The sequence below is a fragment of the Oncorhynchus keta genome, chromosome 29 (assembly GCF_023373465.1).
Source record: "Oncorhynchus keta strain PuntledgeMale-10-30-2019 chromosome 29, Oket_V2, whole genome shotgun sequence".
NCBI classification, from domain to species: domain Eukaryota; kingdom Metazoa; phylum Chordata; class Actinopteri; order Salmoniformes; family Salmonidae; genus Oncorhynchus; species Oncorhynchus keta.
In genome coordinates, this window is record NC_068449.1 from 46,278,269 (window position 1) to 46,305,676 (window position 27,408).

At 43.1% G+C, this 27,408-nt stretch overlaps 3 protein-coding genes across 7 annotated transcripts in view; all 3 read left to right on the forward strand.

Moving 5' to 3' along the window:
• Positions 1–859: 859 nt before the first annotated feature.
• LOC118363003 (zinc finger protein 143-like) lies at positions 860–9,349 on the forward strand. The gene is made up of 6 exons (XM_035743760.2): positions 860–1,421; positions 3,102–3,232; positions 3,433–3,606; positions 7,067–7,228; positions 7,599–7,710; positions 7,998–9,349. The coding sequence occupies exons 1-6, from the start codon at positions 1,148–1,150 to the stop codon at positions 8,954–8,956; spliced, it is 1,812 nt and encodes a 603-aa protein (XP_035599653.2). The 5' UTR covers positions 860–1,147; the 3' UTR covers positions 8,957–9,349.
• Positions 9,350–9,718: 369 nt separating this feature from the next.
• On the forward strand, positions 9,719–20,240 carry LOC118363009 (zinc finger protein 34-like). Of its 4 annotated transcripts, none has more exons than XM_052485345.1 (5): positions 9,719–9,800; positions 11,386–11,464; positions 11,691–12,032; positions 14,207–14,337; positions 14,544–17,811. In XM_052485345.1, the coding sequence occupies exons 3-5, from the start codon at positions 11,936–11,938 to the stop codon at positions 15,714–15,716; spliced, it is 1,401 nt and encodes a 466-aa protein (XP_052341305.1). In that variant the 5' UTR covers positions 9,719–9,800; positions 11,386–11,464; positions 11,691–11,935; the 3' UTR covers positions 15,717–17,811. The 4 variants fall into 4 exon arrangements, 3 of the variants coding, with proteins under 3 accessions (XP_052341305.1, XP_052341304.1, XP_052341303.1); XM_052485344.1 differs by having other exon boundaries at positions 9,737–9,800; positions 11,906–12,032; XR_008085485.1 differs by lacking the exons at positions 9,719–9,800; positions 11,386–11,464; positions 11,691–12,032 and adding exons at positions 13,347–13,853; positions 20,133–20,240 and having other exon boundaries at positions 14,544–16,562.
• Positions 20,241–25,284: 5,044 nt separating this feature from the next.
• The window catches only part of LOC118363001 (sal-like protein 4), a 29,848-nt gene continuing 27,724 nt past the window's right edge, over positions 25,285–27,408 (forward strand). For both annotated transcript variants that reach the window (XM_052485248.1, XM_035743757.2), the window contains exon 1: positions 25,285–25,745. In XM_052485248.1, the coding sequence (XP_052341208.1) occupies positions 25,457–25,745 (289 nt within the window). In that variant the 5' untranslated portion in view covers positions 25,285–25,456. The remainder of the gene's footprint in view (positions 25,746–27,408) is intronic.

Genomic DNA, 27,408 nt, shown 5'->3' on the forward strand with positions numbered 1-27,408 from the left:
GAAGCTTAAGTAAATGAATGTAAAGAACATAATATTCTACAGACCCTATTGATCTAGCACTAGTGTCTATATATGGTGTTATTTCTTGGATGACTGTGGTCTAAAAACCCAGCAAGCCCGTTCTACTCCACTGATTTCATTGGTCCCAATGCAATACACTGTAGGCCTAAGAATTACATTATTGGCTTAGAGAGAGAAAACGATTCTATGCGCCAATGTAAAAGTGGGGTTGGAAATACTCAGTCGGGTCTGTAGAATATATGGTGTTATTCCATGGGCGACTGAGGTTGGTCCCAATGGAATGGGTGGAGTAAAAGGCCAGCAACACTCCATATTATTCAGAGCCCTATGAAATGACACCAAATATATTCTACAAACACTACTATTCCCAACAAAACGTTTACTGCAGCACCCAAAATAGTGTAATGAAACAGTAGGGAGCAGGTCTCGAACCCTTGACTTTCGAGCCCGAGGTCCGGCGCGCTATCGACTGTGAGGCGCAAAAGCATATACTCGTGCGGCAGAGTCGATTTCTGCGGTTATAAACCCAGGGTCCTTACACTACTCACTCCTTTCAAAGAGCGCATCCTCGCGCAAGCTTGAGGCTCTACGTCTTACAGGAACGCGCTCACCGGCCAAGCACACGCACTGTCGTGGATGCAGGGTCCGATCACTTCCGACACCAATGTAATGAAACAGCAGGGAGCAGGTCTCGAACCCTTCTAGCCCGAGGTCCGGCGCGCTATCGACTGTGCCGCAAAAGCATGCTCGTGTGCCCAAGCCGATTTCCGCTTTCCGGTTATAATGCAAATGTAACTTAAATATGAATAGATGCAGGTTCTTGACAGTTTTCTACTATTACTTGGGGGATCTTAATTTTGAAGAATTTCTAAAAGTCTGTGACCCGGAGGTACTTTTTTAAGTGTTGCGACGACACGCGGATATTTATCTTCACTTCAGTGTAAACGGAAGTAAACAGTGACGAAGAACAATTTCCACGTTCGCGTTTTTATTTAGACGTTCATTAACACCATGGAAATCCAAATTTGACTCATTTAACTGCACAGCATCACATACTTACCCCTCGCGTTGGATACAGGACTTGGTTTATAGATGTTGTCTATATAACGCTAGCTAGCTGCTAACAATGGCTAACTGTATTGTTTTTCATGCTCAAATAGCCTCCATCATGGAGGTTCTAGCGAATGCAGCCGTGGCAGAGGTCTGTAAACTCGTAGACGACGACTATGCAGTGTTTCGTTTGGAAATAACTCAAAGCCAGAAAGAAAACAGGGCATTGCGGAGGAAACTACAGCTACAGGAACTTAAGGTGTCACGAGAGGTGGCAATGCGAGAGCGCGTCCTTGTCAGTCGTCCAAGAAGTGTGAAGATCCTCGACCAATACAGAGGAGTGGCAAGAGGTACATTTTGCATAAAGGCGCTGCATGCTCAACCCGACGTAAGCATTGGCAAAATAAAAAGACAAGTTAATGAACATGACACTGATTTCATTGAAAAAATATAGCCTACCTACAGTATAGGCAGGCTATATCTTTTAATACATTTACGGTGATATGGCCTCTACTTCTTGCGTTTCGCGGAACAGCACAGAGCTGTTGAAGGAAGTTGTCTTCAATGGTATGTTGGCGATCGCACAATTTAATGTGCATTCCGCCACCTTCTGAGGGATGGAAACAGGATTCTCATAAATGGATCAAAATACCCATAAAATCAACTAAATCAAACAACTTTGCTGTTAAAACAAGTAACAGATCTGATCCCTACACAGGCTCAATGGGAACCAGGGAGGGCAGGTCTTCCAGTGTCAGTACCCCTTGCAAGTTTTCAAAAATCTTGTAAGTCCCAAAAACGTTTAAAAGGCTGCACTGCTTTTGAAATCCGTACACTAGGTATCATAAATATGCTCTTTTTTGTGAACTTCTTATGTTAAAGTTCTCCATGTTTGTTTGTCAAGAAAGTGAGTTTGTGTTTATAGAGGATTTACCACCCCCACCTAGTGTCAACAAATCATGTCAGTGTGGAGCTATACGGAGCCCTCTGCATTGTTACACAATATGAGAGGCGCATGGCATCGCTGTACAGAGCTGGATTTGGCCTCCACAAGCCTCCGGATGCTCCGCAATTGCGTCACACCCTACGTACGGAGCCTGTGGATCAAGCATAAATGGGCTTTAAGCGAAGGTTCTCTCTGCTTGGTGTTTTGGGAAACACGTGAAATCTTAGGCCGTTGTAGGAAAGATGTATCTTAAAACACTCCGAAGCCTAAGTTCCATTGCTATCGGGAAACCGGGCCCAGATGTGTTACCCAGAAATGGGTCTTGGTCAGTTTTTGGATAGTATGCAATAATTCCCCATGATTACTTTGCCATCTTCCGCAAAGACACAATGTTATATTCCAACCAGGTTCTGGATTGGGGCTGCAGGTAGATTAGCAGTTAAGAGTGTTGGACCAGTAACCAAAAAGTCACTGGTTTGAATCCCTGGGGGGAGGGGGGGGTAATGCAAATAGTCTGGGTAGCCATTTGATTAGATATTCAGGAGTCTTATGGCTTGGGAGTAGAAGCTATTTAGGAGCCTCTTGGACCTAGACTTGGCGCTCCGGTACCAGTTGCCGTGCGGTAGCAGAGAGAACAGTCTATGACTAGGGTGGCTGGAGTCTTTGACAATTTTTAGGGCCTGGTATAGAGGTCCTGGATGGCAGGAAGCTTGGCCCCGGTGATATACTGGGCCGTACGCACTACCCTCCGTAATGGCTTGCGGTCGGAGGCCGAGCAGTTGCCATACCAGGCAGTGATGCAAACCGTCAGGATGCTCTCAATGGTGCAGCTGTAAAACCTTTTTAGGTTTTGAGGACCGATGCCAAATCTTTTCAGTTGCCTGAGAGGGAATATGTTTTGTTGTGCCCTCTTCACGACTGTCTTCATGACTGACATTTATCAATAAATAGTATATCAAGAAGTTATGAGAAGTGTTACCTTACATCCTTGTCAATTCTAGACAGTGTCTATAGGGTACAATATACAGTTGAGCATTGACAGTACCTAACTTAACCACCTCCCTTTCCCCAATCACTCTCTCAGGTGAAGGACATCTCAATGGAGGCCACAGAAGCTTTGTGACTCCAGCGGAACACAATACATGGAGAGATGACCAACCAATCACTGTTGACGAGGGGAGTGGAACCTCAACCCAGCACGTTATTGTGATAGAGGTTAGATTAATAGTGTTGCATAAAAATTACAGTATATCAAATGTGACAAGTTTATTTCAAAAAGGCTCCACACAGCTATTCATTAGCTTACGTGTACATCATAATGTATTTGCCATATGGGAGCTTGTGAGACTTCTCCACAACATTGTTATCCAATTCAACTAATGTACTGATAATAACCTCCCCTCTTCTTGTGTCAGTCTGCAAATACAGAGGCTGCAGGTCCTGGGGTCAAGCAGGAGAGGACTGAAGGAGAGGAGAACCCAAGACACAGCAGAGACATCCAGACTGAAGCGGCAGGAGTGGCCCCTGTAGCTCCGGAGGATCCCACTGCCTCCCTAGTGCAGCCCAGGACCAGACGCAGCATCACGGAGGTCAGTGGAACGCTGAACGCCGTCCTGAAGTCAGAGACAGACACCGAGACTTTAACTGTAACACAAAGGCTTTTACACACAGGATCTGAACACAGATCAGACCCAGAGAGACTGGGGCCACAGGGCTGTCCTCCTGCTCTTGGCTCAGAGTATTTACTTTACGGTAACCCAAGCCTGAGGACGATTCAATCCCATCGGGACTCAGGTGACGTGTTAGAGACTGGCAATGATCCGTCTTGTTCTTACACTACAGAGATGGAACGTGACAACATATCCTTGAGTTTAGAGACACAGACTGATCTGTCCAGAGCGGACTGGAACCAGTACAGTAGTAGTGTATACTCTGAAGGGTGCCTAGATAAGAAAGGGGAGGGTCTGGTCGTAGATGAGGTGACTGTGAAAGTGGAGGGCGACGTTCCTCCCACATGGAATGCAGATAGTCACCTCGGAGATGGACTCTCACAGGGCAGAGATCTCTTAGATTACAGGGAAAGCTTTGAATCAAATACAAATGTTGCGACCCATTCCCCTTTACACTCTCTCAGACATTGCGATCCAGTGTCCACGTCGATGGGTCCTTCCGATTCACACGGCCATGTCCTTTTTGATCAGGAATTTAACTCAAACAACAGGGATAGAACCCAGGTTCAGGGAGGGGGAGCCACATCAGGATATAGTAAAGAGAAACCGTTCCTCTGCATGTTCTGTAACAAAGGCTTCAGTTGCTCCCAGAAGGTGGAGAGGCACCAGAGGGTCCACACAGGGGAGAAACCATTCAGCTGTACCCAGTGTCATATGCGCTTTGCCCAGTCTGGCCACCTGAAGAGACACCAGAGGGTCCACACAGGGGAGAAACCGTACAGCTGTACCCAGTGTCATATGCGCTTCGCCCAGGCTGGTGACCTGAAGAGGCACCAGAGGGTCCACACAGGGGAGAAACCCTATAGCTGCCCCCAGTGTGAGAAGAAGTTCTCAGAGAAGAGCTACCTCAGGCTACACCAGCAGAAAAAACATTCCACTCTATAACATAGAAAGTAATCATTCCACGCGATAGCTTCTGGCATTTAGATCAAACCCTGCATTAAAGACACATTTTCATTGTTTTCAGCAGAAAAGACCCACAGATGCATTTTAAATAACGAGAGTAACAGATTCCAGTGTTGAATATTGCATCCAGACATTGTGTGATATGATATACACTGAGTGCACAAAACATTAGGAACACCTTCTTAATATTAAGTTTGACCCCCCTTTTGTCCTCAGAACAGTCTCAATTTGTCAGGGCATGAACTCTACAAGGTGTCGAAAGCGTTCCACAGGGCTGCTGGCCCATGTTGACTCCAATGCTTCCCACAGTTGTGTCAAGTTGGCTGGATATCCTTTTGGTGGTGGACCATTCTTGATACACACAGGAAACTGTTGAGTGTGAAAAACCCAGCATCGTTACAGTTATTGACACACTCAAACTGGTGAACCTGGCACCGACTACCATATCTCTTTCAAAGGCACTTTTGTCTTGCCCATTCACTCTTTGAATGGCACACATACACAATCCCTGTCTCAATTGCCTCAAGGCTTGCAAATCCTCTAACCTGTCAACTCCCCTTTATCTACACTGATTTAAGTCAATTTAACAAGTGACATCAATAAGGGATATAAGCTTTCACCTGGATTCACCTGGTCAGTTTACGTCATGGAAAAAGCAGGAAAGTGAATCCTAATGTTTTGTACACTGTATAAGCTACATAAGCCTAAAAACACTGTTACATATTGTGTTTGCACTGTGTAGAATATGTGATGTTCACAAACGCCTGTTTCATTACTTCTATTTAAACGACCTAATTTTTTTATCCCCCAAGACATGTTTAATGAGAAAATGAATGCAGTTTATCAAGTTCATTTTTTGTTGAGATGTGTCTGTGTGGTTTTCATATGGTGTATTTAAAACTTATGTTTAATAAACACAAAATGGGACTTTTCATTCTAAGACTTTCATTGAGATTCTCTTTAGTATACATCGCATTTGGACCTGTATCCACAATGCATCTCAGAAAAGGTCCTAGGCATCCTGTTAAAACCTGTTAACATTTTTTAAAATAATAACCAGGTGGTAATGATGATGCAATCTCTATTGCACTCCACACTGCCCTTTCAGACCTGGACAAAAGGAACACCTATGTGAATGCTATTCATTGACTATAGCTTAGCGTTCAACACCATAGTGCCCTCAAAGCTCATCAGTAAGCTTAAGACCCTGGGACTAAACACCTTTAATTATTTATTTAACTAGACAAGTCAGTTAAGAGCAAATTCTTATTTACAATGATGGCCTAGGAACAGTGGATTAACTGCCTTGTTCAGGGGCAGAACGACAGATTTTTACCTTGTCAGCTTGGGGAATCGATCTTGCAACCTTTTGGTTACTAGTCCAACAACTAGTCTGCAACTGGATCCTGTACTTCCTGACTGGCCGCCCCCAGTTGGTAAGGGTAGGTAACAACACATCCGCCACGCTGATCTTCAACACGGGGGCCCCTCAGGGGTGCGTGCTCAGTCCCCTCCTGTACTCCCTCTTCACTCATGACTGCATGGCCAGGCACGACTCCAACATCATTAAGTTTGCTGATGACACAACAGTGGTAGGCCTGATCACCGACAACGATGAGATAATATAGGAGGTCAGAGACCTGGCCGTGTGCTGCCAGGACAACAACCTCTCCCTCAATGTGAGCAAGACACAGGAGCGGATAGTGGACTACAAGAAAAGGCGGGCCGAAGAGGCCCCCATTAACATCGAACGGGGCTGTAGTGGAGCAGGTTGAGAGCTTCAAGTTCTTTGGTGTCCACATCACCAACAAACTAACATGGTCTAAGCATACCAAGACAGTTGTGAAGAGGGCAGGACAAAACCTACTAAGATTTGGCATGGGTTCTCAGATCCTCAAAAAATTCTACAGCTGCACCATCGAGAGCATCCTGACGGGTTGCATCACTGCCTTCACTGGGCCGTATGCAATCCCTCTGTAGAGCCTTGCCGTCAGAGGCCAAGCAGTTGCCACACCAGGCAGTGATGCAACCCGTCAGGATGCTCTCGATGGTGCAGCTGTAGTCATTCTGTAACTACAGTATAGGACCTAAACGTAGACACATGCACACACACAAACATGATAACATTTATTTTGTGTTGTAGATATGTGGTAGTAGAGTAGTGGCCTGAGGGGACACACTTAATGTGTTGTGAAATGTATTGTAATGTTTTCAAAATTGTACAACTGCCTTAATTGTGCTGAACCCCTGGAAGTGTAGGCCCTGCCTTGGCAGCAGCTAATGGGGATCCTTCATACATACAAACAGTGGGGATGGGTAAACACTCCATGTTGAAAGTGTTATATTATCTCTGTGTGTGTGTGTACGTACCTGAGGGAGTGTATGTCTGTAATCTGTATCACCTCTCTTCCAGGATGAGGGTCCAGAGGTGCTGCTGGTGAAGGATGAGGGGTGTGAGGAGGGTCTGGGGAACCCTGAGGGGACCATGGTCATGGAGGACAACCAGCCTACACCTCCTCCTGAACCCACAGAGAAACCAGCTGAGCAGCACAGGACCACACACAGTCTCACTGAGGTGAGCCCACTGTGAACTACTGTCTGAATGGTATTAGGTCAGGGCCCGTATCCACAAAGCCTCTCAGAGAAGGAGTGCTGATCTAGGATCAGTTTAGCCTTTCAGGTCATAATTATGATTAAATGGGAAGATCAGCACTCTTACTCTGAGGCTGTGTGGATACAGGCCCAGATGTTGATTAATTTTGTTTTAAGTGTGGGACCCTGCATTTGAATTATCCAACCATTTACGTGTCAGGTAATCAAGTCAACTAACATGTTTACATAGTACTCATAGCAATCCCTCATTGTCCAATCAGAAGATGATCCATAACAGGGTGCTCATATCAGATTTCTTGATCCAACATCCTCTCACTCTGTATCTCTAACAGTCAGTAGACATGGAGGATGGGAAGCCTGATCTGTTGCTGGTCAAAGAGGAGACAATAGAAGACGGACCAGAGAGCATTGACCTGCTGAGTGGATTAAAGATGGGGCAGCAAGGTAAGAGAGAAATCCATATAGCCTAGATACAGTAATAGATCTTCAATGGGAATAGTGATGCACCTGACAAATGTTTTTATTAAACACATATGAAACCTTATGAGTACTTTATTTATAAACAAAAATATCAATACAATTTGTAAGAAATTCAAAAATAAACCATACTATGTATATCAACATGACAGTCATATCATATCACCAGGCAAATAACACACACAAAATCTATGTATATGACTTTTGTTCTGTTGTCATGTTTGTTAAGTCTGGATTGTAACATTTGCCTGTAGGTGGTTTGCTGGAGGCTAAAAGAGGAGACATGGTGGCCATATTGAATTCCCAGACTGGTGCAGCCAAGAGCCCAGGGGATGACATCACAGAGCAGGCTGGGGCCAAAAGCGACATAGTGGAGGTCAGTGGATGGGACAGCGTCTTCAACTCTGGGCTGGGGAACAACACTGTTAACCACAACCAGAAACAGACTGTCAAACACAAAACCACAACCGATCTTAAACTCCATGACAACAGACTGGCTGTGACCAGGACAAGGGGTAGATTTGGTCTGCAGGGTCGGGGAGGTGTCCTTATGCGGCAGGAGAGAACAGATACAGACTCTGCTAGCGATGCTCCGTCCTGCTCCTATAGTTGTGATTCAGAGAGACAGATGGCGCCTCAGGTTACTCCACAAACAGGTGCTGCCTTCAGCCAGCCTCCTATAGGATCTATAAACTGGAACATGGACCCTGCGACAACACAGACACTCCCTGGCCTTCATCCTCCTCACACTCTCCTTATGTTAAACCAGAACTCAGACAATGCCAGTGCCTCATCACTAAATGGCTACACAAGCCCATTGGCAAATAACAGTAGTAGTGACGCTATCAGTAGATCCGGTGGCAAAGAGAAGTGCTTCCCATGTTCATTCTGTTGGAAAGTCTTCAGTTTCCGCAAACAGATGGAGAGCCATCGGAGGATGCACACGGGGGAGAAACCGTTTGGCTGCCACCTGTGTGAGAAGAGGTTCTCCCACCAGCACCACCTGAAGAGGCACCAGCGGGTCCACACAGGGGAGAAACCCTACAGCTGCCCCCAGTGTGAGAAGAGGTTCTCCCACCAGCACCATCTGAAGGCGCACCTGAAGGTCCACACGGGAGAGAGGCCATTCACCTGTACACACTGCGGGAAGAGGTTCTCAGAGAGGAGCTACCTCAGGATACACCAGCAGAAAATGCACACAGCCCATGTATAGAGTATAGTGCATGTAATGTAGTACTAGATAGTTAGTTTAGTTAATTTTGTTGGTTTAGGATGTAGTAGGGAACTGGATGAGGTGAACTGAGGTAAGAATGAGGATGATGAGGCAGAGTAGATGATATGGTTGATGGGATGGTGTCTGTAAAAATGCTTTACTTATGAACAGTGACAACCTTGTCCTGTTGTTTGATGCTGGTGTTTTATAATGAGGAAATTATAGTGCCTTAATTCAGGTTTACTTGACCTGAAGTAGTGAAGCTGTGTGTAATGTTATGTTGAACCTTTTCCAAGCCATTCTAAAATTCATTTGATCAAAGCGAGGGAATCAGATCAAAGTTATTTTACTTGTCACGTGTATAATTGTGTGCAATAAAAGTGCTGCACTTCACATTGTGAGTGTATGACCATTTTGTTTAAATGAACTACAAAATGTACTCTGTGCTGACTGACTTGGTTATTTTTGTGTCATTGCAGGGACTGAGTTTCCCTTCTCTCAGTCGAACCAAAACATTATACTTCATTCTTGAGTCAACACAAACATTTTTTATATTAAACTCCAATGGCTTATCGTGGAGAAATTACAAGATTATGTTCATACTTATAACGTCGTATAAAGACTAATTTTTCATCAAACAAATGATCATTGCGGAGCTAATGTGATGCAGTAATTGTAATTGAAGTAATTGAAATATGTTGCATGAGAAAACATAATCCGCTTTTATTAAAAGGCGCGTGCATGATCTCGCTTTACATCAATGGAGGTCGATTTAACTTGTTGACTGCTAATCTATTCCCTTTGCGCATGCGAAAATCTCTGCGGAGAAACACATGGAGGAACTGTAAGGCTATTTTCTGGAAATTGTGTCGTTATGTGCCAGATGTTAAGACGACCAAAACCATTGTAATTGGGTTATTTGCGGGATTCACTTTGTTATTTCAATAGCATTGGGTCTACGGTATTGACTCAAATCTGGGATTCTGATTGAAATTCAACTATGGATATGTATTGAATATATGCTTGCGAATTGGCTGATGTATTTTATACATTTGACGCATTACAGGTTCATCTTAAAATACTAGATGTTTAATAAGTGTGAAGCAGAGGTTGGTATTCAAAATATAGAGTCGTATTGTTTGGGTAGACTGAAATGAAAACAGCGCCTTCTAATCATTTGAATGGAAATATGTTATCGACTATGATTGCCCTGTTTTAGTCCGCTGGTGAAAGCGTGTGGTGCTCGCTGGGCTGTATCAGGCTGTAAAGGACACAGTGGGTTAGTTTGGTGTAGAGATATGACTAAGTTGTATGGGAGATATGCTTTGGCAGCATTTTTGTTATCATTACTCAATTCTGTAGTTTAACACCAGTGAATTTGAGCAGGAAGGTCATTTCATTTCAAACGATAATCTGTTTCCGAACAGTGTCCAGTCATTAAAGTGGATTGCTGTTAGTTTTGACTGTTGCAACTTTTTGAAGGTTCTAGATTTGTTAAACAACAGGTTTATATTATTACTAAATGAATGCAACAGGTTGCAATGATTAGGTTACGGAAAGGGGTTATAGGTACGCTGGGAAATTGACACTTTCTTTTCCAGGAGAATGGGGGGGGTCATTTTCTCTCTCTTTTTGAAATGTTTCCTGAGGTTATGGTCTTAAGAGAGCAGTTAGTGAAATTGGGCAGTTTTATAAGTATAAATCCACCCAATTAAATAAGGCCTGGCAATTTTTGTTTGTTTTTGCCGTATGGTTTACCACACACACACACACGATTTACTGGTTATGAATATGGGTTAGTGCCGAGGTATCTTAAAGGGGCACACACAATTTTCTGAAGTCTTTTTTAATTAAACACGTGGATTATTTTGAATATAAATGTACTGGAAACTCATTGTAAACCTGGGATACAAAATGTATGAAATGTTTCACTTTTTCATTAATTAGTCAAATATAGTAAGACACACTTCATTGAAGGGTTTGTATGACCTCTGTCCTGACTTTCCACTGTGGTTTGATCGCCCTCAATGGAAAGCCATTCAGATGATGATTTGAAGGTAATTTGTAATACTGATCATTATGATGTAGTTCATAGCCATATTTGTGATTTGGACCAATGGGAAGAGGGAGAGGGCGTTGCCTTTGACATAGGGTAGGCTGTATTAAGACTATTTTCCTATGATCATATGGGTACAATGTTTCTCTTTATGGAATTATTAATGGTAGTGATTCTTATTCAATTCGTTTTTTTAACGAGTTGTGTCAAAATGGGGGAATTTACCAGTCCTCTGAGGTTTAGGATTGAAGTTTACACACCTTGAGTGATATGTAGGAGTGTATTGAGTGATATGTAGGAGTGCATTGAGTGATATGTAGAAGTGTATTGTTGTGCTGTATGTTCTGTTTTGTTTCGATACAAATCTCACTAGATTGGGTCTGCTGGATTGTTGGGATTTCTTACGATGGGTTAGAGCTCAAACGTCCTGATCCAGTGGCTCTGCGATGAAGGTGACAGTGTGATGGGGAGTATAAGCCAATCTGAAAACATTTCTTTCAGCAGAATGTGTTGTTATTCTCCTTGACATGTGTTTAGAGATTTGTATTAAGCATAATTGGTAAAAGTAATAATTTGTCATATAGTCAATGCTTGTCTGGATTTCCTGAATCAGAAATGAACTCAACTAAACTGTTGTTCTGATCTGTCCTCTCTCTCTCTCTTGGTTATCATGAAAAGTGATGTCAGATGGTGTCTTGATGCATGGGCGGGGATAATTTGGCCAAGGACGGGGTGAACCTCAAAACCCCCTCTAACCGGCTGAAGAAGTGCGACAAAGGCGTTCAATACGGCCCTGTCCGCACCACTTCTACCGAGAGACCTGAGCCACCAACCGGTGTACAGCATCCGACTGAAGCTATCAACTGTTTTTTCTCTCCTGTCTCTTCTCTCAGGAGTGTGACAGGAGTCGACGTAGAGTGAGCATGAAGGGAGATCTGTTCCAAACTTCTTTCATGTTGCTGGTATGCGGGTTGACAAATGGACAAGACATAATGGGTGGTAAAGGTGGTGGCGGCCCAGGTGAGACATTATCATGGGCCATCCACTTTGAAATATGAGGAGAATCAGTGCCTGAAGGCGGGGGGGGGGTTAACTGTGCCCATAATTGATTTTTGATTTGTCTAAAATGTTATTTGGGGTATCAGGTTGATTGTAGAAGTCTCCACACTGCTACATGTATAGTACATGAGATTAAGAATGAATTAACATACGGATCTGTAATTATATACACGATAAGAATATTAATACTAGAACTATAGGTTCATTATACTGTATGTTAATATAAATGCACATTCTGCCAATGTTGGTGTATGCCAAATTGAGGGTTTTAATCACTGAACAATGTCAATCTAAATTTGGGATGGATAATTCATTGGGTTTTGATTATGATTTGGAAATTGACTGATTTTTAAAGCTGACGGATTAATTGGTCAATGGAGAGGGTGAACTCTGATCCAGAGAGTGGAACTGATCCTAATCCATTTGATTTATATCCATTACCAAATTACATTTTTGATGATAATGATAATACTCAGGAACTATAGCACGCATGGTGCTAATGGCACATAGAGTCTATAGGAGTGGCCTTATAAGTAGTGGAATCATGATGCTTGTTCTGGGTCATGTTCATTGGGCACCAATGCAAGACATTTGACTTAAACCGGGATTCACTACCTGGATTTGTCCAACAAGATATGCTAATTTGAGTTCCTACAGATGGTATTATGGGGATGGAAATAGTTATTTCCACCATGCTGACCAATGGGAGTATGCTCAGTATCAACAAGATGATTTGTTTCATACTGATGAAAAATCTACTCTGATTTAGATTGCTGATCATTTGTTAACGACAGTTGAATGCTTATATCATTCCCAATTAAGAATAATTTTAAGGTTAAAGGCCGTATCGCAAGCGATGAGTATTGACGTTTCTAAACGTTAAAACAAAAGCGTCAGGATTGTAGTTCACATGAGCCAGTCGTGGGCAGAGCTAACAGAGCCCCCCGGTGAGTAGGCCTGAAGAGAGAAATCCACAGGGTAATTAAATTGTACTGCACTGATGGGGCTTAAATCGCGGAAAATATATATGGCAGTGGCAGCAGGACAGACATTTTTGGGTGTAAGAGTTTCCTCTTTGCAGAAGATCTACAGTTGGTTTTAAGAGAAGGGTTCCATTCTCCCAGGCTGTTGTAGTATCTGGTAAGGCTAAAGTAGTGGGATAAGGGTGGTGTGTTTGTTTATGTGTAGAGTTAGGTGGAGGTGCGATTTTTAAAAAATCCTTAACACTTTTTTCTGACAATGTGCAATTCACACGCCGACCTGTGAAAGGCAGCAATACGCAACACAACTGGTCTGCCGGAAACTCACACGAAGAATTAACGGAAGTGAACAGTGACCAAGAACAATTTCCATGTTAAATGTTTTATTGTTGTTATTTCGATGTTTAAAAAATGACTAATTTAACTGCACAGCATCACATATTTACCCCATATAGTGTTTAATTCGCGTTGGAGACAGGACTTTGTTGATAGACGTTATTTATGCAGGTTAGTTAGCAGCTAACAATGGCAAACGGTGTGGTTTTTCACACTCAAATTGCCTCCATCATGGAGGTGCTGGCGAATGCAGCCGTGGCAGAGATCTGTAAACTCGTAGACGACGACTATGCAGTGTTTCGTTTAGAAATAACTCAAAGCCAGAAAGAAAACAGGGCATTACGAAGGAAACTACTAGAACTGAAGGTGGCACGGGAGCGCACAGAGAGGACAACGCGAGAGCGCGTCCTCGCCAGTCGTCCCAGTAGTGTCAAGATCCTCGACCGATACAGAGGAATGACAAGAGGTACATTTTGCAGAAAAAAGGCAGAGGCTGCGTAATTGGGTCTTGGTCAGTTTTTGGATAGAATGCAATAATTCCCCTGATTACTTCACTACCTTGCGCAAAGATACAATATCATATTGTAACCAGATCCCTGATTTACTGATTTAATGTCTTATTATTTACTCATTGCAAACAATGTGGTACATGGAACATAATCAGCCTATATCAATCAATAAGTAGTACATAAAGTAGTTATAATAAGTGTTACCTTACATCCTTACCAATTCTAGACGGCGTCAATAGTGCACAATATAGCGTTGATCAATCACAGTAGTTCACCTAAGCACCTCTTTCCCCCCCAATCACTCTCTCAGGTGAAGGACATCTAACTGGAGGCCACAGGAGCTTTGTGAAGCCAGTGGGACACAATACATGGAGAGATGACCAACCAATCACTGTTGATGAGGGGAGTGGATCCTCAACCCAGCACGTTATCGTTATAGAGGTTAGTGTAATAGTGTTGCATTGAAAATGTGTTACTATGTAAATTAAATATGGCCTGTTTATTTCAGAAAGGCTCCCCTCAGCTATTCACATGCTTACATGTACATCCTCATTTATCTTCCATAGGGGAGCTTGTGAGACTTCCCTACGACATTGTTATCCAATACAACTAGTTACCAGTAACAACCTCCTCTCTTCTTGTGTCAGGCTGCAGATGCAGAGACTGCTGGTCGTGGAGTCAAGCAGGAAAGTTCTGAAGAAGAGGAGAACCAACGGCACAGCAGAGACGTCCAGACTGGATCGGCAGGAGCGCCCTCTTCAGCCACGGCAAACCCCACCGCCACCACGCAGCCCAATACCAGATGCAGCGTCACAGAGATCAGTGGAACGCTGAACGGCATCCACAAGTCAGAGACCGATACAGAGACTTTAACCGTAACACAGAGACCAGAGAGCCCAGAGAGACTGGGCCTTGGACCTCTGGGCTGTCATCCTGCTCTCGGCTCAGAGTATTTACTTTACGGTAACCCAGGCCTGAGGACAGTTCATTCCCATCGAGACGCAGGTGACGTGTTAGAAACTGGCAATGATCCGTCTTGTTCTTACTCTACAAAAATGGACCCTGGCAACATTCCCTTGGGTTTAGAGACACAGACGGATCTGTCTAGAGGGGACTGGAACCAGTACAGTAGTAGTGTATACTCTGAAGGGTGCCTAGATAAGAAAGGGGAGGTTATAGTGGTAGATGAGGTGAAAGTGGAGGGCGACGTTCCTCCCACATGGAATGCAGATACTCACTTAGGAAATGGACTCTCACAGGGCAGAGATTTCTTAGATTACAGGGAAAGCTTAGAGACTAATCCAAATGTCGCAACCCACTCCCCTTTAAACGACCTCACGGATCGCAACCCAGTGTCCATGTCAATGCGGCCTTCCGATTCACACAGCCACGTCCTTTTCGATCAGGTATTGAACTCAAACAACAGGGCTAGAGCTCAGGCTCAGGGAGGGGGAGCCACATCAGGCAATAGTAAAGAGAAACGGTTCCTCTGCATGTTCTGTAACAAAGGCTTCAGCTGCCCCCAGAAGGTGGAGATCCACCAGAGGGTCCACACAGGGGAGAAACCCTTCAGCTGTACCCAGTGTCACATGCGCTTTGCTGAGGCTGGCAACCTGAAGCGGCACCAGAGGGTCCACACAGGGGTGAAACCCTTCAGCTGTACTGAGTGTCATATGTGCTTCGCCCAGGCTGGTGACCTGAAGAGGCACCAAAGGGTCCACACGGGAGAAAGGCCATTTGCCTGTAATCACTGCGTGAAGAGGTTCTCTGAGAGGAGATACCTAAGGATACACCAGCAGAAAATGCATTCCACTCTTTAACATAAAAGTTACAATTCCACTCGATAGCTACTGTGTTAGCTACGTAAACAACTGCAGGAATAATCTAGCTAGCTGTAAAGTTTACAAGTATCCCCACTAGACGACCAATCTAACAGTTGGGCCTAAAGCTTTTTGTTGGGACCCAAGGCAAGCAACTCTTGCCTGTATCAGTATTGGACACTAGCTATAATGTGGACCAATACAGCTACCTACTAATATAATGGCCCAATGTATTGCACAATGTTTTGATAAACCGTTTAGAATAAGGCTGTCAAATCTGTACCAAATGTATTGCCTATCAATTAGGGCTGGGCAATATATCAAATTCATTTGATTAATTTGACTTAATGTTTTTGTGCTATATTCCAAATGCCTGTATCGCATTTGGAATATTTTTTGTTTTGTTTTTCTGAGTGTTTATGTCCCCTTGTTCTCATGTTGTCTTTTTGGTTTCGTTCGCTCCTTCTGTGCTGTGCACCTTTCCATTTACACCAGAGATCGGTATAGAACAACGATATGCTCATGTCTCCCCGCCCTAACAATGGGGGGAGTCGCCCCAAAGGCAGAATGGCATTGGGCTTATTTTGGACAGATTATGGCGAGAGTGAAACCTCTCGCTTTGCCTCTTTCTCCCAAGCCCCTCCCCCTATCACTCACAACAATAAAGATGAGCGATCACTTCTTCCTCTCTGACAAACGGTTTCAACTCGCTATTTGCATTTGAGGTTTGGTCCAACAGAATCGGTCATATGGAGACATTATTTTACTGTTATAGAGTAGAAGGTAACCTTTCGAACCATACCAGACACTGCTAAAAACGGATGTACCAATGAACATTCATTCTGGGTAATGTATGCTCAGTTTGTCATGCGCATATTACGGTACCACGTATCGCTAGCAGCATTTTTGTCAAATAAAGGTTGTTTTACTAGCTGTTTAGTCTGTGTTTTCTGGATGTGGAATAAGCATAAAACAATTTATATAAGGAATTGGCAACTTGTCATTCTGAGAAATAAGGTAGGCCACTTGACCTCAACATCTGAATAAGGTGGACAGACTGTTCAAACAGTTGGAGACAGACAGAAGGGTGTGTTCATAACAATCCCAACTGTTTTGCCTTGTCAGCTGAATTCAGAGCATGTGAAATTATACCTAGATCCAAGTTGGCTAAACTTGAAATATAAATAGTAGCTGGCTACTCACTAGCACATGGGCTCTGTGTTCATTTTCTACCATACCTGCTACATTCTCGAATTTGCATTATGCAATGTTAAATATGTAACAAAAGGGCATTTTCATAGACAGACTTGAAAGCCAGATCAGTGATTATTGCAAAAAAAATCAGGCTAAACTATTTTGATAAAATAATGAAAAGTATTAGTGGTTCTTATGATTGTGGAAGGCTTATATTAAGCCTAGGTATAACTTCACACGCTCTGAATTCAATAGATTATTGCAGACTGTTTTAAATGAAGTGTATTTGACCTTTTAAATTGTACAACAAAGCTTATTTAGAGAACACTAAAAAAAATATATATATCACCCAGAATTTGAAAAAAATCAAGATATGAGTTTTAGGCCATATCGCCCAGCCCTACTATCAATAAACATCTTAAAATGTACACATATTGTGTACTTCTGCTCTGTTCCTTGTTATTTACTTTGTATTATCAACTTTCATCCAGATATTACACTGACGATGTTTATGGAGTACATACAACAAGACTCGTTCTCCGAACAATAACACCTGTGTTCCTGTACCAGAATGTGTTTACTGTATTGAAGGTTATAGCCAAGAGAGGAGGAAGCGGTGGCTTGTTAGAGCACAGACATGGTTCTCATGTCAGTGGTACTCATGAGGAACCCTATCACAATTGAAATGTCAACGTGACCCCTGTCAAACATTGTAACATTGGGAACACTCAGTAGGCAATGTGTGGTAGGACGCTGAGCGCAGGAGTAGACTAGAATGAACATGTGGGCTTTCTGTACATTCTGATCATTTATTTTCTATACCATTGTTTGCTCACCTTGTAATTGGTTATGTAAACATTGTCAGAACAGGCATTAAATGGTAAACGGAACAAAACATGGACCCATTGTGATGTATTTTTTATTTTTTTACAATTTCATCCACATCCTCACTTTGTCAATTGTACAATAATGCCGCTTGCTCAACCCCCAGGAGGCCTCAGTCCTGTAAGACTCATGAAACACATGGGTAGGTTGTTGAATGGTCATTATGTCCGTCATGGATCCGGTCCATATATGACCATTTTGCTGTTCTCAGTTCAGCCCAGAGAACTTAGTCAGGCATCTCTCTCTCTGTATACAGTCGAGACAGTACTGTCACGTTCCTACCCACCATGTACATCAACACCCAGGTCAAGCCACCCATGATTGTCCAACCTTGTAGTCCTGACTAGGCTACTCTACTTCACCTAGGTGTTGTAGTCCTGACTAGGCTACTCTACTTCACCTAGGTGTTGTAGTCCTGACTAGGCTACTCTACTTCACCTAGGTGTTGTAGTCCTGACTCTACTTCACCTAGGTGTTGTAGTCCTGACTAGGCTACTCTACTTCACCTAGGTGTTGTAGTCCTGACTAGGCTACTCTACTTCACCTAGGCGTTGTAGTCCTGACTAGGCTACTCTACTTCACCTAGGCGTTGTAGTCCTGACTAGGCTACTCTACACCTAGGTGTTGTAGTCCTGACTAGGCTACTCTACTTCACCTAGGCGCTGTAGTCCTGACTCTACTTCACCTAGGCGTTGTAGTCCTGACTCTACTTCACCTAGGCGCTGTAGTCCTGACTCTACTTCACCTAGGCGCTGTAGTCCTGACTCTACTTCACCTAGGCGCTGTAGTCCTGACTCTACTTCACCTAGGCGCTGTAGTCGTGACTCTACTTCACCTGGGCGCTGTAGTCGTGACTCTGCTTCACCTAGGCGCTGTAGTCGTGACTCTGCTTCACCTAGGCGCTGTAGTCGTGACTCTGCTTCACCTAGGCGCTGTAGTCCTGACTACTTCACCTAGGCGCTGTAGTCCTGACTCTACTTCACCTAGACGCTGTAGTCCTGACTCTACTTCACCTAGGCGCTGTAGTCCTGACTCTACTTCACCTAGGCGCTGTAGTCGTGACCTAGGCGCTGACTCTATTTCACCTGGGCGCTGTAGTCGTGACTGCTTCACCTACTAGTCACCTAGGCGCTGTAGTCGTGACTCTATTTCACCTAGGCGCTGTAGTCGTGACTGCTTCACCTAGGCGCTGTAGTCGTGACTCTATTTCACCTAGGCGCTGTAGTCGTGACTGCTTCACCTAGGCGCTGTAGTCGTGACTCTACTTCACCTAGGCGCTGTAGTCGTGACTCTACTTCACCTAGGCGCTGTAGTCGTGACTCTACTTCACCTAGCGCTGTAGTCGTGACTCTACTTCACCTAGGCGCTGTAGTCGTGACTCTACTTCACCTAGGCGCTGTAGTCGTGACTCTACTTCACCTAGGCGCTGTAGTCGTGACTCTACTTCACCTAGGCGCTGTAGTCGTGACTCTACTTCACCTAGGCGCTGTAGTCGTGACTCTACTTCACCTAGGCGCTGTAGTCGTGACTCTACTTCACCTAGGCGCTGTAGTCGTGACTCTATTTCACCTAGGCGCTGTAGTCGTGACTCTACTCCACCTCTTGGTCATGGTTTCACTTCTGTAGCCATGCAGAGCAGAGGGGGCTGGGATGGGTAGCCGAAGAGAAAATGGCATATAGGCAACTACAATATTAGTTATCGCATGTGATTCCTGTTGGATACGACAGAATGTTACTATGCCTAACAGAGAAGCGCAAAATTGAGGGAAACTAATTTCACTAGCTACATACACCCAATCTCTCAACTTTGAAAGCAAGCTTTTTAGATAATTAAAATTTTGTCTTTTCACATTTGTTTAAATAGAATTTAGGTTTAGTTAATTTACATTAAAGGGTAAGAAATTATAAATAAAAAAAATGAAATAGTTTGACAACTCTGGCGTGTAAGCTTTTAAATGATATCAAACTCAACTGTTAATCTTTCCCAGTGATGAAGACATTGATCTCACGGTATGATGTATGCCAAACGGGTCAACTTTGAGCACCTCCCTCTCCTGAATGTTCTGGCACTCAGGTCCAAAATGTTACTTTCTGAACACTTCTACCATGGGCAAATATGTATGAAAAGTTTAGTTCGAATCAAAAGGTTATGTGGTTCAAAAAGTGATTGAAATCCAACGGAATAACCACAAATCAATGAATACATTTGCATAATATCAAATCAACTAACATAGTACTCATAGCAATCCCTCATTACCCAATCAGAAGATGCTCCATAGCAGGGTGCTCATATCATATTTCTTGATCCAACATCCTCTCACTCTGTATCTCTTACAGTCAGTAGACATGGAGGATGGGAAGCCTGATCTGCTGATAGTCAAAGAAGAGACAATAGAAGATGGACCAGAGAGCATTGACCTGCTGAGTGGATTAAAGATGGGGGAGCAAGGTAAGAGAGACATACATATAGCCTACATACAGTAATAGATCGTCAATGGGAATAGTGATGCGCCAGGCTGGTTTTTCTGAAACCAGTACAACTTATGTTATGTTAACATAATGTATGAACTTGAACAGGTAATTGACTCAATTTCATATGTAGTATTTTTTTTGCCATTTTTGTCAAATCTATTTTGTAACCTCTTCCCTGGAGGCAAACAGAGGAGACTGGGCGGCCATCTTGGATTCTCAGAACCAAATGGGTGCAGCCCAGGGGACGACATCACAGTGCAGGCCAGGACCAGAAGCGACATAGTGGAGGTCAGTGGCTAGGACAGCGTCTTCAACTCTAGTCTGAGGAACAATACTGTTAACCACAACCAGAAACAGACAGTCAAACACAAACTGCGGGAAGAGATTCTCAGAGAGGAGTTACCTCAGGATACACCAGCAGAAAATGCACACAGCCCATGTATGTATGTAATGACATGTAATGTAGTACTAGTTAGTTTGTAGATAATTGTGTTGGTTTTGGATGTAGTATGGAACTGGATGAGGTGACCTGAGGAAATAATAAGTATGATGAGGCGGTTGGTGGGATGGTGTCTGTAAAAATGCTTTACGGATGAAGTGACAACCTTGTCCTGTTGTTTGATGCTGGTGTTTTATAAGTGCCTTAATTCATGTTTACTTGACATGAAGTAGTGAAGGTGTTTAATGTAATGTTGAACCTTTTCCAAAGTATTAATTTTATTAAATACTGACTTGGTATTTTTGTATCATTGTAAGGACTTAGTTTTCCCTCTCTCAGTCAAACCAAAACATTATACTTAACTTTTGAATCAACACATATGGACATTTTTTTAAATAAACTCCAATGGCTCCATATTGTTAGGTACTTGAATCAGTGTTAGAGATGGACTTGACTGTGGTTAACATGTTATAATATCATGTTATGTTTCTATATGTACAGCAAATTGTTTATTATATGCTTTTCTGTACAATTTGTTTGCAGTCTGCAGTCCATGAGGACCTGCTGATATCCTGTGTTGCTATCAGGAGAGACTGGACCTCTGAAGTTGCTGGTTACAAACCCTGGCCCCAGATCAGGACCCTGGAACAGAAGCCTTCGATCTTCCTTCCTGAGTCGGGACGGGGACCGAACCACGACCGACAGTCTCCACCACCACACAGAACACAACAAGTGGACAGGTGGACTGAACAACCTCAGTCCTGGTGGTCATCAGAGAGACAGAGGCTCCCGTTAGGGATCCAGTCTGCAGCCCAGACCCTTCTTTTCACAGTCTCAGTGCAGGGATGGAGCAGGGCCTGGAGCTGATAGAGACAGACCCTCCTGTTCCTATGATAAAAACACCACAGTATCTATGATGAGCAGAGCAGGTCATCCTGGGCTTCAGCCTTCACAGAGAGTGGTGGGAGACTCCCCTGATGGTAGTCTTTCCGGAAGTCTGTCTTCTCCTTACCTCAGGCTTACCACACCAATGCAGACAGGGTCAGAATGGGCATTCACCACAAGAGGTACCTAGCCTATAACACAGCAAACAGCCCAACAACACTCAAACAATGGCTAGAGGAGGCAGCTCAAAGAATAACCACCTGAGGCTGGTGGCTCCTGCTTCTACCTCCTCTGGTGTCATCCGGTCACAATTTGGGAGGCTGAGCATTAGGATGTACGCCTACAAGCCATACGCCTGCCTCACCTGTGGGAAGCGTTTTACTGAGGCAAACTATGTGAAGAAGCACCAGACCATTCACATCAAGGAAGGGGAGGGGCTTGAAGAGCAAACTATGTTACAAGAGCTTCTGCTTCCGGAGTAGCCTACCCTAGACATAGGAGTTTCCACAATGGGGAGAAATTTTAGCAGTGTTCCTTGAGCTGTATTATAGTCATGTGAAGTGTCTTGGGGTAAGAGTTGTTTTGGATGACTACATCCCTCAGTTGAGCATCTGGGTATTCTCACATGATACAGCCTTGTTGTTTGGTGTGCTGGCATAGCATGCTCACTCAACATGAGACATCGGTGGCATTGTGTTGTGTGACGATACTGCACATTTTAGTGTACCCAGCATAAGGTGCACCTGTGCTTCTTGATATGCCACACCTGTCAGGTGGATGGATTATCTTGGCAAGGGAGAAATGCTCACCAACAGGGGTGTAAGCAAATTTGGCACAAATTGAGCAAAGTTAGCTTTTTGTGTGCATGGAACATTTCTTGTCTCTTTTACTTCAGCTCATGAAATATGAGACCAAAACTTTACATGTTGCGTATATATTTTTGTTCAGTGTACATCACTTCAGTAGGGTAAATATTCAACTGTCCTTTTTTCTAGACTAGGTTTACACAAGCCTGTTTCAAATGACAAGTTAATAATGGGTTAATTACCCTCCTAAACAGAAGTAAACAAGTCGTACACTCTTACCCAGTTTGAAGAGACCCCTCTGAGATTAGCATAACCCAGGCATTTTATCCGGGTTTCTCATAACCGGGATACAAGCCTTTTCGTGTTATTGTAAACAGGATATGATGATTTAAATGTGTCAACTCAAAAGCAGAATACTTGAGTATCCCGAATAAAAACGGAATATTGGTGTGCATGTAGATGTGGTCAGTAATTTAAAAAATGTGTTTGATTGTTGGCAGAGGCAATGGGGTGAAAGTAAGGTAGAGATATGTTTTATATTACAAGGAAATCTGTACTATAATGTAATGAGAACAGAAGGGAGAAGTTATGTTGTGGTGGATGAGATTAGGGCATATGCGATTTAATTCTTATTTTGAAATTGATAGGGAAACATGGTACTGGAATGAGGTTTGTAGGGAATTATTTTATTAGAAACTCTCTATAGCAGTATAGAGACCCACAGGGGAGGTGTCATAATACCCATAAAACCTAGTGGTCAAACAGGGAAATGGTTCCAAATGTTTTTCCACCACCACCACCATTTTTTCCCATAGGTGATTTTAGAAACACTTAAAAAGGGCTGTGTTTCGTGTAGGCTTACCCTGGCGTGACATTTTGATAAACTTGTAAATTGGACAAGGTGACTTATCAAACATTCGTCTCTATTTACTCTCAGATTTAAAAAAAAAAATCTAATTAGCATCAAAGTAGATCATCATGCAAAACTACAAATCCCTGCAAGCTCCTGCACATCATCTCTAGCTGACACCTTTGCTAACAGATATCGTGTCAGTTTAAAACATGCTCAAGACAGTTCACAGAATTTTCCATTTAAAGAAATGTTGCCAATTTATTCTTCACTACATTTAGCTAACATTACATAGTTAATCCAGAGATTCTTATCTTCGGCAGTCTCATACAGATATTCATGGGATTTGTAGTGCTTTATGATTGTCATATTAGCAGTTAATAAGCATTTCATTTTAGGTCGGTAAATACAGGCAGATATATTGATAAGTCACATTGTCCTTGAGAGATTTACACGGCTATCAAAATGTCATGCCAGGGTAAGCCTACATGAAACTCAGCCTTTATATTAAGTGTTTCTAAAATCCTTTATGGGAAAATGAATGGTGGAGAAACGATTGGAACCATTTCCTTGTTTGACCGCAAGGTTTTATGGGTATAACTATTGTCCTCTAATGGCAGTGGCATGTATTCATGCATGCCAAGGGAAGCCAGGCTTCCCAAAAAATTGACAACAAAAAAATCTCTGTCTCTCTGTGTTTCATAATTTTCCTTCAATTTGCAAAAGGCTGAATGTATCTTACAGGATAAATCATCTGAGCAAGCGATACAGTGCCCCTCTGTCTCTATACTTGTAGGCCATCCATCTGATGCTGTCTGGCTCAAACGAATATGACATTGTTGCCGCCCGTAGAATTTAAAGTAAGGGAAGCCAGCGAGCATTTGGCCTCCCTTGACATAAAATGTGCCAATCAGCGTTGAGCTAAACTGAGCGAGCTCAACTGTGAATGGTCCTGGCGCACCGAAATAGAGTATCAAGGGAAGACATCTTGGATTTAGGTGTCACTCCTAACAAATCCCATTGAGCATATGGCATTAACTTGAATAGTTGCATCTCGTTGTGTTGCTGTCCTCCGGTGGCTAGCTAGCTAAAATTGTCCAATTCCAAAATTAGCTATAGATGGAGCTAGGGATTTGGACTTGTGGTTTTACTTAATTCTCCATACTGGGCAATGACTATTACGGTGATTCTGATCCATTGTTGTCACCGGCCTAATTGGATGGAAGTTCCATATAGTAGGCCTAAAAGGCTAATGTTAACTAGCCAACGTTGCCCATGAATGGAAGTTAGGCCAGCGAGCAAGCATTTTGGCCAGGTAGCCTAGGACAACAAACAATAAAAATGTGTATTGTACTGTATGATAGTGTTTTGTCAACATGAAAGGCTGGCATTGGAGTTTCTCTACAAGTTGGGTGAGTCGACATGTTTTTCTACTTGCACCAATGCCCACACACAAGTCAGAACCATGGACAGCCACATCATATTTAGCTTACGTTGATTGTACTACATTGTTTTTGGTATTAGACCAAGCATAGGTGATTTGATGTTGAAATGTTGCTGGAATAGTGGAGGCAGCTCCTGTTGTTTTCTTTGCGACTTGTGGTAACTCTTTGTGGTTCTAAATCAATAGTTGTTTAGTGGTCCAAAAATGTCGGAAACATTTACTGGCTTGACCATGCTGTGGGTCCTGTAACGGTCTGTTACTGTACATGCAATATGCTTTGTGGATTGTACTGGACAGAGGTTGCTATCAGTTTTTTTTATAAAACAAAAAGGTATGGTTGAATTTATTCTGCCAGTCTTATTGTCTCTGCCTTTAGACCTATATACATATTATATATATATCACTTTCGCAAGGCATATGAATTAAGAAGTTACAGAGCAAACAACAAGGGGGGGGGGGGGTGCATGGCTTCCCCAGAGATTTTACCCAAGCACTGCTACTGCTCTATAGCAGGGTTTCCCGTAACCGGCCTCACACTCCAGTACAGTAGGTGGCGGTGTGTGTACCTTTCAGAAGAAGTAGTAAACGGAAGTGAACAGTGACCAATAATCATTTCCAAGTTAGCGTTATTGTTGTTTTTCAGACATTTATTAATACCATGGGCTCATTTAATTGCACAGCATCACATACTTGTCCCAGGTAGTCTTTAATTCGCGTTGGTGACCGGACTTGGTTGATAGACGTTATCTAGGTAAAGCTAGCTAGATGCTAACAATGGCTAACTGTATGGTTCTTCACACGCAAATAGCCTCCATCATGGAGGTGCTAGCGAATGCAGCAGTGACAGAGGTCTGTAAACTCGTAGACGACGACTATGCAGTGTTTCGTTTGGAAATAACTCAAAGCCAGAAAGAAAACAGAACATTACGGAGGAAACTACAACTACTGGAACTGAAGGTGGCACGGGAGCGCGCAGAGACAACGCAAGATCGCGTCCTCGTCAGTCGTCCCAGTAGTGTCAAGATCCTCGACAGATACAGAGAAATGACAAGAGGTACATTTTGCAGGAGGCCTGTCGCCCGGTTCCTCTCCGTGCTTGTGCCTTTAGATGCATTACATTCTACGGTTAAAAGGGAAAGATTCACCACTATACAATATTTGGGGTGTTTAACCACTTCACCTACATAATTCTGAGTGATGAGGTGTTAAAGAAATAATGATGCACTATAGCGGTATTTTAAAATGTTCGTGCCAGATAGTTACACTGATAAAGCCATCAGTTGATTGAACGTGCTGTCTGATCTAAAAATGAATTGTTGATGATAAGATTAGAGGAACTGGACTCGGTCATGAACCAGGACACGGTGGAATAAAATATATATAAGGCTGTTTATTACAATGAAAAGTATTGATCAGGCGTGCACGGGCTCATTCACACTTGACTCAGAGAGAGACAGCTGGAACGCCCGCCGAAGACAAAGCGTGCATGATAATTTATACATAGAATGACGTAGGTAGATTCTGGTAGTCTTGGCTTCTGGTAGGTTGCTTGTAGGTGATAGACAGTCCCCTCCAGCCTGATGTCCGTATCCCATTGGTTCTTGACAGAGTTTTTTGTCTTTGGAGCCCATCCCGAAGGGGTGAGTGTATGTTTAGGAATTTCAGTGTTTATGTTCAGTGTATATGTTATCTCAGTCAGTCCCACGTACGGGGTAGTACCAGTGCGGGTTAGTATCTACAGAAGGACAGGGGGAGGGGAAAGTTTATGACAGTGTGCAAGCTATTCTATCATGCTTAGGCCACAGGCAGTCAACAGTCAGTGAATGCGTTATTACATGTGTTAATATGTTACTACATAATGGAGTCATGTTTTGTAGCAATTATTGTTTCGCTAATTGCACGATCACGAATAGATATGGTTGTCCCCGTTCAATAGAGCCATTGCAGGGCTTGAAATTCAGGTACATTTTCTAGTACCATGTGAAAACTACTGGCCCAAATGAAAAAAAATGACTGTTCCGAGCCAAGATTATAGGAAGGCAAATTGAACATGCAGAATTTCAATCATGGGTCGCTTCATTTGCAGCCTGCGCAAGTACCTTGTAGCCAACCATACCATCTGATATTTACACCGATTGTTTGGAAAAAGCTTCATGCTGTTACTTTGTATATTGTCATGGCAGACCCTCGTTGTAAAAATGAAATTAATCAAACAGCACTGGAAACCTAGGATCCCGCTCTTTTCAATAGTTGTTTTTACCGGAGATTTTACCGGCTGAATGAGGGGTTGTGACTGCCACCCACCAGTTGATATTCCGATGATACATTTGTATTTTTTATTTCACCAGGTAGGCCAGTTGAGAACAAGTTCTCATTTACAACTGCGACCTGGCCAAGATAAAGCAAAGCAGTGCGACAAGAACAACAAAAAAACGACATAGCTCATTAACAGCTTCTGGAATTAAGCTGGTTTTAAACAATTATATAGACTACACAATAGCATTATTACAATATTCATATTTACCAACAAGTAATGTGTAAATTTGTCTTGACAAGCAAGCAGCTACATAGTGTAGGCCTACGTAAACCTTTATTTGCTAATAATGGCATGTCTGGCGGAGGACTTTTATTCTGTGTTGGTGAAATACGTCTGCCGATGTTCAACCTTGCCTCCGCTGTGAGGGGTCTAGCGTGAGTATCAGGCCATACTCAGGCGG

Excerpts from the sequence above, each read along its gene's own strand:
- LOC118363003 (XM_035743760.2), top strand. The coding sequence starts at position 1,148 with ATGGCTAACTGTATTGTTTTTCATGCTCAAATAGCCTCCATCATGGAG. Across the intron at positions 3,233-3,432 it reads AGCACGTTATTGTGATAGAG|TCTGCAAATACAGAGGCTGC; the intron begins GTTAGATTAATA and ends TTCTTGTGTCAG. Across the intron at positions 3,607-7,066 it reads CCAGACGCAGCATCACGGAG|GATGAGGGTCCAGAGGTGCT; the intron begins GTCAGTGGAACG and ends CCTCTCTTCCAG.
- LOC118363009 (XM_052485343.1), top strand. The coding sequence starts at position 13,577 with ATGGCAAACGGTGTGGTTTTTCACACTCAAATTGCCTCCATCATGGAG. Across the intron at positions 13,854-14,206 it reads ATACAGAGGAATGACAAGAG|GTGAAGGACATCTAACTGGA; the intron begins GTACATTTTGCA and ends TCACTCTCTCAG. Across the intron at positions 14,338-14,543 it reads AGCACGTTATCGTTATAGAG|GCTGCAGATGCAGAGACTGC; the intron begins GTTAGTGTAATA and ends TTCTTGTGTCAG.